Source organism: Pterocles gutturalis, unplaced genomic scaffold (assembly GCF_000699245.1).
Source record: "Pterocles gutturalis isolate BGI_N339 unplaced genomic scaffold, ASM69924v1 scaffold35447, whole genome shotgun sequence".
In the NCBI taxonomy this organism is placed as follows: domain Eukaryota; kingdom Metazoa; phylum Chordata; class Aves; order Pterocliformes; family Pteroclidae; genus Pterocles; species Pterocles gutturalis.
In genome coordinates this window covers 1,878-17,678 of record NW_010111383.1, presented here as the reverse complement: position 1 = coordinate 17,678, position 15,801 = coordinate 1,878, and the positions used below count along the sequence as shown (strand labels likewise).

At 38.3% G+C, this 15,801-nt stretch overlaps 1 protein-coding gene across 1 annotated transcript; it reads right to left on the bottom strand.

Annotated features, from left to right (window-relative positions):
- Positions 1-1,638: 1,638 nt before the first annotated feature.
- FBXO3 (F-box protein 3) lies at positions 1,639-14,792 on the bottom strand (the record flags this gene model as incomplete). The annotated part of the gene is made up of 10 exons (XM_010073717.1): positions 1,639-2,174; positions 3,291-3,481; positions 3,860-3,975; positions 4,409-4,531; positions 5,371-5,455; positions 7,583-7,628; positions 9,176-9,380; positions 11,474-11,588; positions 13,490-13,653; positions 14,698-14,792. Coding segments are annotated over 10 exons (1,266 nt in total), but the record flags the coding sequence as incomplete, so codon positions are not given.
- Positions 14,793-15,801: the final 1,009 nt, after the last annotated feature.

The following is a 15,801-nucleotide window of genomic DNA, read 5'->3' as shown; positions in this document are numbered from 1 at the left end:
TCAGAATTTTGGGTGGGGTGAACCACTGGCATAAACCCTGCTTCCAACGCCCGCAGCAACGCTGCATCTGGTAACTTCAGGCAAGGCGCCACGTGCTCCAAGAGCTGCCTGAAGCCATGGAATAACCTCTTCCCGTTACCAACACATGTGCCTCGGGTACAATAACAACATGCTGTTCCCCCACCGGGTTCTCTGCTCACCTCAACCCCGCTGTTTGCAGGAGTCCCGGGGATCCGAGGTCTCAACCCCTCACATCCCAGTGCACAGAAGTTGACAGAACAGCATCGTCCTGTATTTTGGCTTCTACAGTAAGCAACCATTCTATTTCTTCTTCCACAACCCAAGGGAGAACCACTCCCTGAGAAGAGTAAAATCACAAAGAGTTGTGAGCATTTACAACCTTCATCTGACACCACTTCACCAGAACACCCAGATCCTGGTAAAGTACCAAGCAAGCCCTCGACCATGGCAGTTATCTGTCCTTAAAAACACACAACAGACTTACAGCACTGCAATAAGTTTTAGTTCCACTAAATCCCTTTTTTTTTCATCAATCCTTTTAACCGATGATGAAATTTCTGTGAAGAAAAAGAATTATGCCACAACCATCCCATTTTCCCTTCACAGCGATGAATCTTGAAAATGGAAATGGTTTTAAGCCACTCCAGCAATTCACACGGCTGCTCAGACTTCTGTAAGGGACAACACAAATTTTTTTGCTTCTCTAGGTAGGGATCATATATTTGTTCTCCCTCCTTGTACCACTGTGGAAGATCCAACCACTGTGTGGCACCAGAGAAAAATGAGCACACAGAGAATCTAATACCATGACTTGTAAAAAAACAAGGCTTTTTGTATGAGCAGTTATGAATCATACATTCAATAATAGAAACACTCAGTTGAAACCACAATATACTGCTTTTCCTCATAGGAGCTGCTAATTCTGGATGGCAAAAAGAGGAACACACCACCGCCACGCTAGTCACACACAGTTATCGCTCGAGGCTTGGCAGAAGAGTCCCATGTAGCACTTCAGAGCAAAGGAGGCAGTTGTTTATTAATGACAATGGAAACAAAATGAAAGTGGTGAAGCAAACAGATACTTCTTTAAATATAAAGTTTCGAGTCATCTGGTGTTCTGTCAGGCTCGCCTTTTTTTTTTTTTTTTTTTTTTATTATTCAGGTGTAGTTACAAAAGTCCATAGAGGATTTAGGGAAACATGATACCTCAACACAAATTTGTCAGCTATGACAAAGTCTGAACAGCAAATATCATATAAAGAAAAACTCCAAACATATTTACAAATTCATACTTTGTAGTCATTGAGAAACTCCTTGGTTACCGAGAGGCAGATATTGCATGTACACTACATTCCAAAAGGCATTATCTAATCAGAGTCACTTAGCATAAAATTAAGTTGAAAAGACAGATTGTCTAAAAATAAGGCCAGTTTCATTCCTAATTTATGTATTGATAAGCAGAATTTTCTGCTATTTTAATTAAAAAAAAAAAAAAAAAAAAGAAAAGAGCATAAGAGCACCTGATCTCACCCATATGGGACACACAGCCCAAACTGCAAGTTTCATTCTGAGCAGGACTTATCAAGAGTAGAAACTCATGAGAAAGGACAATAGTATACACCTTTTTTTGCCATCTTGTCTATTGCTAATTTTAAATGCTTGTATAAAAACAAATCCCCACACCATTTGCAATATGATCATAAATAGGCAATAGTTTAAAAATGTAAGATACGATTACCTCGGACTATCAAGCTGTTTTGCACTTTGGAAAAAATTGAACAAAGCCCAAACACCTTTCTCTTCCCCTCCCTAACCCCCCCCCTCCCTCCCCCTTTTTGAACACCCCCCACTTCCAAACCAGGAAAAAAAAATTATACTCTGATGAATATTAGAACTGGCACCAACATTCATGCTAGTTGCCCTGATGTGCAACAAAAAGTTCATTTATAATAGTCAGAAATATTCTTATGCACTAGCCCCAAAGAGTTCAGCTTCTGAAAACAGTTTGTTTTAGAAAAAAAATCCCATCAGGTATGACGTGGGCAGCGTCCCGAAGGTGCAGGAATGTCCAACACTCTACGTCGATCTTCATATTCATCAGTGTCTGTGGAATCTTCCTCTTCATCCACTGCATATTCATTATGATTTGTTTCCTAATACAAAACACATCCATATTTAATTTGCAATAGAGAGAATTTTGCCAAACAACCCTTAACTCAGTAAATGTCCATTAGCCTTCAGTATTTCATATCTACAACTATACGGGGCCACCATTCAGTATCTTGGCTGCACCAATTTTCTTGGTGGCTTATGTTGTTGTTTAATAGAAGCAGTTTAAAAACAAAGGGTCATTACTACCTTTAACACCAGGGGTAGAGCAAAAGAGAAAAGCAAAAGATTTTTACAGTCAACTGAACAGAAAGAAGTTACAAATCCCATAACCGTGAGCAAGAGTTAAGAGTTGCCATTTTCTGTTAGAAGCATGACATCTGCTGGTACTCGCTGTTAGAGCTACTGGTCATGAGAGTGTCTCAAACCCCTGGAAAAACCTGAGAACGTGTCCAAATAGATGCCCAACCCCAAGGAAAGACTTGGTGCTCACACAAAAACTTTCAAGTTCTTTCTGAATTAGTCCCTAAATAAGGGCTGTGCCAATGTCAAAAAAAAAAAAAAATCTTCTCGAAATATACCAAAGCAAATGGAGAAATTATATAATTCACCTGCAATCTCCAGACTACAGCTACATTATAATTACCAGGAAGCTAAACATCTTACTGATGTGCAAAGTCATTAAATTCCTTTATGGAATGCACATTCAGTGAGGACTGCTAGAATTTTTAAATTGTCATTAACTGGAACTTTTCTTGTTGAAGAAAGTAGATATGCTATTACGGCTAAAACAGACAACAGCATGGTCATACTGAGATGGAGTATTTAAATAACTATGAAATCCAAACAGCTAACACAATGCCATGTTTCTAGGCTCAAGTGTTTTCTTGACAAACATTGCAGAAGCCAAAAAGAATTCATATAGTAGGACATTGCCAAAGTCTCAGACTGAGTGATACTTTTAGATTTTTTTTTAAATAAATGGTACTGGAAAAAAAAGAGCGATTTTCAAGAAAAGAATCAAACGTGAACAACAACTTGACATTAAAGTTTAAACACACAGTTACGCAGTCCTATTAGAATTAAACCTAGTGTTATCTCAACACAGGAGGTCATAAAAAAGAAAAATCTAGGCTAAGCACAACTGCATCTCCACTTACCTTTCGTGCTGTGGACACCTTGAACGTTGGACACACCATATGAAATCTGGGAATTGTGACATTAAAGAATTTGTCCTTGTAGTAGAGGCAGTGGAAGGTGTAATACCCCTCCATGTATCCAGATGTTGTGGAAAATGTAGTACAGCTGGCATATTCATAGACTCTCCCTGGACTGATAATTGGAAACTCCCCTGTTGGTAAAATAATAAGAAGAGTAAGGACTGAAGTGGAACTGCAATTTAGCAGTTTGCTGAAGCACCTGCACTCCACAACATATTGAGGCAGATTATTTTATATTCCAGTGGCTGCATAAATGATTCTCAGCAACTACTGATGTTAAAAAACTGTCTGAAGAATGGTTAACTATCAGGACATCCCTTACAAAACAATTTTAAAACAGATGGATACATATCTCTTTCTTTCAAGCAACAAAATTGCTTTGATATAAACCATCCAACTACTACCCTCTGTCACCATGAGGAACAGCTAATAACGTAACTTTCATGATTTGCACATTAAATACAAAAACCCTCTTTCTATTGGGTTTGTAAAAGCAATCTTTTACTTACCGACTACTCCAGGACCCTGCACTTCATCTACATCACCTTTGGCGTTTGTTATTCTCCAGTATCGACTGTCCAGCTGGCAAGCCTTCTCAGGAAGAGCATCTTTGGACATTTCAATTCTAGAAGCAAGAAAGCATACTTAACGGTTACGTAACTACTTTCATACATTTTAAGAAATACTTCAGTATCCTTGGGATCGCTCTCCAGGTAGACTGGGCAAAAAAACCCCCAAAAGCTAAGATAAAGTGTACTGAATTAGTTGTCAGGATCCATGTCCCTGCCTCTGCTTCACTATCATTATTCACCCCTTACTCATAACTTCTTTCCCCACCTGTCACTGTACTTTACCAATTACCAACTTGACTGGTACTTTGCATACCTGACCAGGTAACGATTTAGTATGGTTTTTATTAACAAGTACAACATGTTGAGCACATCCTGCTCAGTTTAGTACATTTATGAATGCTGTGCATAAATTTGCAACAACTGATGTTGTGAACATTACACAGGTCTTTCCTGTGTTGTAAGAGTCAATTCATTTGTTATTTTTACCTGATTCTGTACGTGAAGAAATAATGCGGTGGATGTACAGAACTGAGTTCAGGTAGAAAAGACGTGGACACAGAAACAGTAATATCTCCGGTGGTAGCAACACACTCTTTATCGTGCACATACCTACAGAAAGGAAAACATTAACTCTGCAAATAGCTCTGGACATTAAACACAGAAAACTCTACATGTAAAGTCATTACTTAATTACTAATGAGAGCACTGTGGTGCTAGATTAAAAGTAATTCTTAACTTGTTGTTTGGCATTTAAATAAAGGATGTGTGCAGTGTCTTCATAATGTATACTTCCCCATCACCTAAACTCATACAGCTATAGATCAATTTGTACCTCCTTTATTAAGATGGGTGTATAATTTAATCTGAAGTCAATGAAGACACACTTCCTAATAAGGATGCGTCATTATGCTATTTAAAAAACAGAAACTAGCAACTCATACAGCAAACTAATGTGCAGATCAGGAACCTGGTTCTATAGCATCTGAGTTTGACAGAATTAAGGTTCTTGCTTACATTTAGAAGAAAAGTACATGAAGATTCAAACACCAGAAAAGTCCTTTTTATTTACATATTCAACAGCTTTGTTTTAGAGACCAGTTCACTCAAACAACTGCTTTTTTAATAATTCAGGACAGTCCTGCAGCTGCCACACTCTCATGGCAAGCAGAATAAATATTATGCTGTGAGCTAAACTTCAGATCGGTTACAGTGCAAAATTCCGGTCCTGTTAAAGTTACAAAACTCTAAAGCTTCTGGTTAAAAAAAACACAAAAATGTTTCTTCAGGCATTCTGTTTTACAGCTTTATCTGCAATAAATTTCATGTCCTTTCTCTTCTCTCCACCAGCAACTTTTTTCTTGGATACCCATAACTACTTGGAAAGAGGTCAACATTCTAAAAGAAGCCTCAAAACCTTGCAGCGAGGTTATAAATCCCAGTCACAGTACCTGAAAATCTGGTCTCTGATGATAGGATAACCACCAGTTACAACTTTGTTTACGTAGGATGTAAACCACTCCAAGTAAGATGTACCTAGATGCCAAAGAAGAAAGCATTCATAAGGACAGGCAAATTTACCACTGAGCATATTACAATAAATACTTCAAGGCAACAGTTTAAAGCTATATATTTTTATAATAAATTCTCAACCTTACTTAGATGAGTCAGTGAATGTTCCTGTCCACTCTACCAACAAAAATCATTTGGAGAAACCAACCAAGAACTAAGAGTTAAGAATGCATACTCCAGAAATGACACAGCAAACAGAGAAACTCTTAGCTAAGCATTTCACATTATAAACACGGTCTTCAAATGCTGGTGTCTTTCATCATCTGGTATCCTGTTCATGACTGTTCTACAACTGGAAAAGAAGACAAGTCTGGTGGCCTATACTACTCGTATAGCTAATTCCAGCTGCTCTACCTACAAGAAGCATGCAAGCCCACTGGTGGATTTATGGACTCAGTTTTGATACCCAGGTTTCCATATGAACAGAGTTTCTAAGGAACATGCTAGCAACTTGCAGAATTTCTCTCTTCTTAAAAGCAGCAGGCAATGATAGACACACTCTGCACGCCTGCTACAAACCCAGGAGACTAAGGCTGTCTGTCATTGCAAAGAACCTGGGATTTTCAGACAATTACAGCCATTGTCTGAGAACAGCTCTTCATACACCTACAGACATTAATTAGGAACAGCTGGATTTCTGAGTAGACAAGCTGTCACATTTAACTCTCAAAGAAGAGAATTTCATGCAGGAGATACCAGCTCTCCATGAAAGAATTTCTCAGCCATAAATCCTCCAAGCGCTGCAATAGAGAGTCCAAGAGAAAAGCACAGAGTCCTTCAATTATTTGTCAATATTACTGATATAAAAGTGGATTTAAGCTGAAATACTAAGAAATCATTCTCCTCACCTTCACTGACGTGTTATCAAGGACTACCACTCCTGTTAGATTAAGCGTACTTACCACTTCTTCCTTTGCGCAAGAGCTATGTGTACTGTCCTTTGATCTTTCGGAAATCTAAGGAACTCCAGGTTTATTATCCTCCTTTCTACCACTAATCCACAAAATGCAAACCTTGTATAAAGTAACTCCAAATGCAGAAAGCTGACCCATTTACCCTGCCACGTTCAAAATGACAACTAAAATGCTGTATATGAAACTTCCCTTCTACTCTGCAATAAGCCAAGATTAACCCTTTCAGACCAGTGGAATACATTTCAATATGATGTCAGATCACCTCGCCATTGACTCAATTCCACAAAAGCAGCAACCTTGAGCAGCAATACCAATTCACCACAGCACAGCTTGAAAGTATTACACCATCCTCAGGTGGAGAATCAGTACATTGAAAGGTTTCCTAAAATCAGCGTGGCTAGGAGTTTGACTACCTCCAACCCAAACCAGCAATGGTACAGCATTGCCTAATGCGGTTTCTCACTGCAATATTAATACATATTTCCTAAGAAATGGGCAAGGCCAAGTTTTAATATTCATTTTGGTGCCAATTATTACACATCTGCTTTCTCACTGAGAGAAATTAATTTAGACATAGCCACAATTACCAGATTCGAGTGGATTAACCAAAGAAAAAAAAAATCAAAACACTATTCCAGTCAATCTACATGCCAGACAGATGATCACAACACATGACTACATAAGCAAACAACAATTAGTTTTCCCCTTGCCTCCTTTATCCTTTGAACAAAGCAATGAGGCAAATCAAAAATCCAGAAAGGCCTTCTTCTGCAGCTATGTTTGTAGTTTATTAGATTTTATTAAGGGACACAAAACATTTTCAACTACTAACATGGCTGCAAAAACTACCGGGGAAAAAAAACCAACCTGTCTACTTGAGTGTTGTATTTAATAACTGCTTACCTCACCCCCATGATAGCTGAGTTAAAGGTTCTGCTCATCTTGTTAGACAGGTTAGTACACTGAACAATTTGTATACAAGACACACAGAAGGACAAGCTTTAATAGAGAAAACTTGCATGTCATTTCAAGTAACTGCTGACATTTTAAAGTAGGTTAGAGTCTTACAAGTGGCACAGAAAATTTAGAACGCTTGTTTTGTTCAAGTCAAACTGACGTGCATTTTCTAAACAGTGCAAGTAAAACATTTTGCAGAATATTTTATCTAAAGTGTTACCTGTAATGAACATATCAATAGCAGATGGATTGCGAGCCATTTGGTCCTAAAAGGGAAAGAAGGTTATGGATGTATTAGAAGGAGAGAGTTAGACTTTCAAGGTTAAAATTCAACACCTGAAACATAACATAGGGAACACTTTCCCTGTATTCACTAGATCTAAAATCTGTCTGTTTAACACATCATTATACTCCCAGTCAGTTATTCAACATACAAAACACACATGCCTGTCCCCATGAGTGCTCATGTGAATATGCAGCGTTTACATCCTACTAAGGCTCATGCATATAAAATCAGAGTTAATGGATCATTCAAGAAACAAGGCGCCAAAAAATATTGCCTTAGAACAGAAGCACAGAAGAGCTGAGGCTGGAAGGGACCTCTGAAGATGATCAGTCCAACCCTGCTGCTGGAGGCAGGGTTAGCCAGAGCAGCTCGCCCAGGATGATGGCCTGTCCAAGGACAAACACTACACAACTCCCTGGGTAACCTGTTCCAGCATCCAACCACACTCACAATAAAAACGTTTTTGTGTACATCCAGACCAAGTTTCCCATGTTTCAGTTTGTGCCCACTGCTTCTTCCGTCACTGGGCAGGCAGCACTCAGAGTCTAGCTCTGACTTCTTTATGCCCTGCTATCAGATATTTAAGCATTGCTAAGATTCCGCTGAGCCTTCTCTGCTCCAGGCTAAACAATCCCAGCTTCTGTACTACCATATTCTCCCCTGAAACAAGCACGGCTATCCACAGATGAACCAAAACATAAGTGTGTACGTAACCTTCCAAGTTCCCAAGCATTATCCAGAAGGTTTAAATACTCAGCATAATACAAAGGGGGATCTTAAAATCCTTCAAGTGATCCATTACCAAGGCATTGCCTAGAAATCTCATTGCTACATGCTTTACAAACAGCCAGGAACTGCACAACAGGATGAAGATACCCATCTCTTCTTACAAGAAACAGTCTTTACTTGTCCCACTTTCTTTTTGGGGTGGGGAGGCTGTCAGGGCACGGGTATAGAAAGAGGGGGCTAAAATCTTGTTAGGTATAATATCGTTAAGGCTCACTAGCAACTACAGCTATAAAAATTATTAACAATACTCAAATAATTATGTCCTACAAAGGAGTTGATCAAGAGCAATTTTTTCTTCCACTGGAGACTAAGTTTTACTTACAAACCAGGGGGTTTCATTTATTGGAGTGAGTCTACATTTCACAAATCTAGGGGAGGAGATATACAAATGCTGATCTTCCATAATGGAAAAGCCTTTCTTTCTTACAGAAACAGGGAGAAGAGTATATACCTGCCATAGTTTGAACAAATTAAATTAATACCTTCCAATAAGGATGAACGATGTCCACCATCATGACACTATAGAAATTGCTATAGCCATTAACAACTTAATGTATATTTCTTTCACATTCTACTTGTGGGCTTTGATAAAACCCAGATGGCAACTCAGGGGGAAGTAACAAACTAGTATGTCCTCTTAGTATTCACTTTTGCTATGTAAAATATCTGATAACAAGCCAAGGGACACCATCATTCATTACAAAAGTACATTCAGAAGTATAAACATATCTTCCTTACTGGACATTGATAGAAGATCTCGTATTTATTTCGTCCCTCCACACTCTCCAGGGCCATGTATTGGCTCAGGCCAGTATGAATGCAAAAAGTAAGAGGAAGGCATTGTTTCAGACCCAGCCTCTGCTGAAAACCTCCAGCCGCTGTGTCGATATCCAACAAGTCTTCAGAGCGGTAGTGGTTCGATAGTGCCATGCTTCCCATCAAACTTAACAAACAACAACAAAAAAAGGAGATGAACAGAAGATATCACTCACAATGCAAAGACAGATCTAAATCTTTTCTAGGTATTGATTCTCTCAATACTCTAGATGCATATTAGACCCAGAAGAAGTCCAAGTGTAATAACCAGGTGCTCAACTAGGTTATTAGTTTGTAACATCAACCTTCACAAAGGGAGACGGCTCTAAGATAAAAACTTCCTTGTATGTTTTGTGCATCCCAAACCACTATTTTAAACCATGTTGGTGATTCCCATCATGTCTGCAACTACTTCAAAGAAGCCATTCACAGCTGACACAGCTTCCTATAGTAGCCCAAGATAACAATACCCAGTGCTCCGTAACGCACGTTTGTGGAAGTTCATTTCAACACTACCAAAGCATCCATGATTCTTCAATTAGAATACAAAGCTGCTATAGTCACAGTCATGGATCAAAAGAACATGTGAGCACAGCGCTCTATACTTTGGAGAAAGGGCTGAGAAGTAAACAAGCAAAATAACTATTGAGGCAGAGAGATTATAATCTTAGTATAAAAACTAAGGCAGACAGATACAAGCAAACAGACGTACATGGAAAGAATGAGACAATATTCGTCAGCATGACATGGCAAGACCATCAACTGTGTATCTCGTTCTTTCCTCTAGCTTTTTGTAAGCACTACAGAAAAGGATGGGCTTTGTATTTGTTTTTGACAAGGAAGTGATGTTGAAGATAGTAAAAGGCACCTCTCTCTATACATAAGAAAAGAACATATACATTTGGAAAAAAGTAGTACTAATCCAAAATATGTAACAGATTAGGAATGGAGGTGAGCACAGAAGCCAAAGCTAGCATTGATGTGCACGTTGGGCTAGATGACAGCTAGGGTGAAAATAAAAAAAATCAAGCAACCTACGCTCAATGTAATAAAGGGGCAGACAATAGAAGAATGATGAAAAGGAGTAACCTGATCAAAGTAATTAACTACAAGGGCACACACTACAGCAGTGCGCTTAGCAGTAAGAGCACACAAACCTGCAAAGCACACCTCCCCACCCATACTCCCTTCTAATTTGCCTTTCACTGACATTCTCAGATGTAAACTCTCGCAGGTGCTAAGCTTTTACTGGTGTTATGAAAGCAGTGACTCAGGCACAAGTCGCCACACGTCAGCATGATATAAGCTGCTCCTATGTTGGGCAACAGGTTCCATTCCTCTTTTTTCCTTACGTAGTCTTGCTTGGAATTATCACGCTCAACAGTTTAAAAAGTGATGCACCAGAACCAGGGCACTTATTTCCTCTCTACAAAAAGTCTCTTCTGGAAATGAAACAGAACTAGAAGTCATCCTTATAAAACATAAAACTGTTTCCCATATTCCATCAGCACATCCAATACTAGAATTTTTCACTAGCAAAGATTTTAGCAGAGCAACATGAATGCATTGCCCCCTACAGACACCGCAATGATCTGCCCTAGCTTTCCATCTTTCGCTAACCTTTAAAGCACTTTGTCAAGTGCTGACCTGCTAACTTTTCCTATAGCTGGAAGACAGGAAAATATGTTTGGTCATTTGCCTTCTAACCCTAAAATCATAAAATCTTCTACTGAGAAAATTTAATTTGCAGAACTGACATTTTGATTCTACTTAAAATGACTACCTGGTTTGAAAGTTATTCCCTAATAATTTTAAAGAAAAGAAGTTATTAAATAATGAAACCTGAAGAGTGCAAGAGACTAATTTACATATGTAATACAAAGCAAAACTTCAGGGGAGCAATTTGCAGTGGTATGATTAGAAGCCCAACAGTTGGAAGTTTTTCAGTTATTAAAAAAAAAAAGTTTTCATTAGGAAAAAGGACAGAAATGTAAGAGTAATTTGAGCAATTAGAAACCTACACTGTTTTACTGTTTTCAATTACTTCTGAGACTAGAGGATAGTCAATTCTAGAAGCGTCCCTTCAAGCAGTCACTCAGTTACATGATAATTTAATGCTTCACGTATCCTGTTCAGTAGGCATTTTCTCTTTTTCATAAATAAACTATCCAAGAAATATAAAAGGAATGAATAACTTGCTATGTAGTTTTTGCTCCTTACCCAGGAACAACTAGCTTCTGTCCATTATGAATACGAAAGGAACATCGATAGTCATCAGGGAGTTTGCAACCTATTTGTGCTTCCACACCATCTAGATCTTCCTCCCGCACGCCCTCTGTGTACAAAAAGAAACACAGTATTAAGTGGCAGTTTTGGAGGGGGAATCGGGAACTGCTGCTCCTACGAAACTCCCAAATTCAGTGCTGTTTCACTGCTCTGCCCCCCCATGCTGTTACTGACAAAGGTGAATGTTAGAATTTGTGTTAAGACCTCTCCTTTAAAGTTTTATTTCACACCATTTCATCAGAGCTGCATGGCTAGAAATAAAGCAAAAACGAGCTACATTCTGGACATAACAGCATGTTTTTGACTGCCAAAAACTCTAAGTAGCCCCAGCAACCTCAGCATTGTGTATTATTTTTTAATGTTATCACAAAAGGATATATATTTCGAAGTATGCTGCCACTCATAATTCAAAGAAAGTGAACTGACAGACATACAAAAGGAAGATAAATTCAGTTCAACTTCGGGATGTAGCTCTCTACTAGCATGGTCTCAAGAATCCGCCACTGATTAAATTCACACTAGTGGCCAGAATCACTAAAAATCAAGTATTTCAAATACAAAGCATGGAATTTGTAAGTGCCTTGATCAAATGAACACAGACTCAAGTCAATATTTGGTGACTTTATTCTATGCTAGGTGGCACAGAATGAATACTGCATAAATTTGAAAGGAAGTTGATTACACTAACTGGTTACTTGATATAGCGCTGATCTCCATCCAGCAAAATCTCAACAGGCGTGACTTGAGCAGAAAGTATTTATAAAGTGAAAGGAACCTCTTCCCCACAATATTGTCATTAGCTGACCCAAGTCCCAGTTAAGCCTTTCAGGCAATGCTGATTTTACTCTTTCATCATTCGAAGGGTTCCTTCTTTCAGTTTCCAGACCAATCACTAACAACAAAATGTTGGCTGCAGCCACCAATCATGTGGAATTTGAAGCAATAAAGGGGTTGTAGCAAGGGGATTTTCGTATCATCATCAACACGACAGGGTGGGGATTAACTACTCTTACACCTACACACTCATTCCAGGGGGTTCCCGCACCCTCACATCTACCAAAGATCAACTGGGTGGCCTCTGTGGTGTGCTCCACTCAAGCAGTTTTGGACAATTTTTTTTTTTAACCCCTTTTCATATTCATTATCAGTTTCATCTACATGGAATAATTTCACAGATTATATTAAATCAAATATCTTGGTGTAATAGTCAATTTCATGCAAAAGACTGAAGTACAGTTGCAAATATAAGAGATATTTTGTCCCTATACCAGAAAAGCCCAAACTTGCTGTATGTCTTGCTGGGCAAGATTTATGAACCAGAACACTGGAAGTACTTCAAGTATTAAAACATAAAATTAATTTAAAAACAGAATCTTGAACAAAAACCCAATTAAAAATTCTTGTTCAGCCACTAATTTACCTTCATTAGAGGAATGCAGTAAGACCTAGAGATGAAAAAAACCCACAACTTCCTTTTTGATTGGCTTTAGTTAAAAATACCTGCTTTCATGTGAAAATGTTTTAATTAGGTCATAAGAAAATCTCACAAATAAAATCACTCCAACAGGCCCCAGGTCCTTGAAGTAACGGGATTATTAAACTAAATAATAACAATAAACAAACAAACAAAAAATCTGTCATAGCAACCAAAGACAAAAGCAGTAAAAGTGTATTAATTCCCAATTATCCAGAGATAAAGAATGATCGACTGGTCACTAGGAAAAAAATAATCTTGATTTCTTCTCGAAAAGAAATCTTCAGAGTCTATGGATCACTAGCAACTGGGCAAGGACGATACAAGTGGTCTAATTTACTTATTTACTGGAGGGGAAGGGAAAGAACATCTGTTTGACTTTCAGGGCTGCAGTAATTGAGGCACACACCCAGGATGAAAGCAGTATGAAACTTAACAATGTCACATCAGCCAGCCGACTAAAGAAAGCACCGTACCTTTCAAAGAACCAATCATCCGAGGACACCGCTGTCCTAAGTATTTCTCTAGGTCATCCCAGGCTTTTTTCAACGTCGCGTAGTATCGGATGTATCTTCCTAGGTCAGAGTAGGTACTGATGAAGATGGCTTTCCAGCTCTGATTTCGTTTACTTTTTTCCTCTCTAAGTGGAAATTAAGAAAATAAGTTTAAATACCAGCCTAAAAAGCTTGACTTCTAAACCCAATAAGTTAATATTTGTTATTTGGCAGTAACAGTACACATACTATTAAGCCAGGAACACTCTGAGCCATGTGAAGCTACACAAACTCAATTAATTCCAGCATCTATTCAACAGCAACTTGGAAAAGAATTAGGAAACACTTGGGGTACTTAGTATCAGGGGAAAACTTAGAAACAATACTCCTTTAAACACAGTGCTGTCTATTATTAAATCTTAGAACTGGTGAACAGCTCATTCACATCACATTTCACATGTACACTGAAAAGGCCTTCAAAAAAAAGAAAGACTTTTTTCATCTACTGCATTAGTCACAAACTCCTTTATTTACTCAATAAGAAGGATTAAGGAGCAAAGCAGAAGGTTAAATGAGAACTCTCTGCACTGATCTGCAAAGTCAGTTTCTTGAGGAATTATGGCATATTGCCTTCTCCTCACAGGCACAACACCAAGCTACGGGAAGGCAGGGTGCCAAAAAAGTGCTTACTAACATCTGACAAAGGATGCTTGCCTCCAAATTGTAGCAGCCCTTGCATCTTTGTGTTAGAATATATTCCAATTCCTCAAACTCCAATCAGCATGCTGAATCTAAAAGGCTTAGTACTGCTTCATACACCTAAATACAAATCTAACAACTGAGAAGTCTTCACATCACCTTTAAGATCTCTCTAGCTCTAAAAATGAGAGAATGCCCAGGCACTAACAGGGCACCTCTTCTCTACCCATTCATAAAACTTCTTAACACTTGCACACTCATGAAGCTTTTTTCAGGAAATTAACATTTTTGAGACCGCTAACCTTTTACTGCTTTGAAGCAGGTGAGAAGCTGGTGAATACCAATTCAATCTTAGAGTTACTAAAAGTAATGTGACCATAAACAGACAGTATAAGAACATAAGTCTTATTTTAATAGAAAAAAAAAAAAGGCTCAAAACAACCTTACTCTGGCTTTAAAAGGCTAAAAAAAAGGGCTTAAAATACACTTACTCTGAAATAAGCCAGTATTTCTTGCAGTGTCTTTTCCACAACGGATCATGGCTCGATAGCTGATTTAATCTTCGACTCAAATAGCAGCAACTAGAAATATAAAATCATGACATTTGATTGTAAAAGAGTAGCAAAATAAACAGAATAAACACTGCCCATATTACACACTGCATTCTCACTAAATAAATGCAGAATTTAAAAGTTAGTTAGCTGTCCTTTCAGAGTTGTGCTTACAATGGTTAAAAGTCTTCATTGCAGCTACATTAGTCATGAACTACTTTTCTACACTTTGAGAAACGTCAGCAATTAAGTAATTTTGTAAAGCAGGTCATCCTGTAGACCTGCACCATCGTAAACACTGTCTGAAAGACTCCGGTGTAACTCCACTCCCCTAGCAGGAAGCACCCCAGTAGCACAGACTAGTTATTAGGATTTAAATTGTTTTCTTAATCTGGATCGTCAGTCTCTACCTTATGTTTTCCACTGTTTCCATACTACTGAAAGTTCAAGTGGTAAGCCACAGAAACTATACAGTTTGAATATTTCAAAGTTACTTTCCACTTTAAGTTGTTTACATAACAAACTTCATGAGCAGGAACAAAGACAGACACAGGAAAATTACAAAGGATGACAAACCTGGGAATAAGTACTGCACGCTCACTCTAATGAAGACCGCATATAAGGTCTTGCCATTGCCTTCCAGGTAACATTGCTACTTCAGTAAATCAAAAGAATCATATCCTGCATATGAACACTATTGCAGATGCTGTATTAAAAAACCTGTAGGATAAAGGTCTAAAACTGTCCTCAGAAATAATTTAAATTGATCCTGGCTTGATGCAAAGAGACAGCAAAGCTAACATCTAATCCTGATGCCTGCTACTTTGCTCTTTAACAGCAGCGATGGAAGTGCCATCAAATACAGTCTGTTCCCATATTTACTTTTACAGCTGTAAAGCCTTTCGGGAAGGTACAACTGGTATCGACAGCAAGACATTTCAGTGTATTTAAACAAATAAGAACGTGCGGCAAAGCATCAGCAGCATGCAGAGCAGTAATACAGTGAATGATTATGTTATTCAAAGATTCATAGAATTCAGAAGA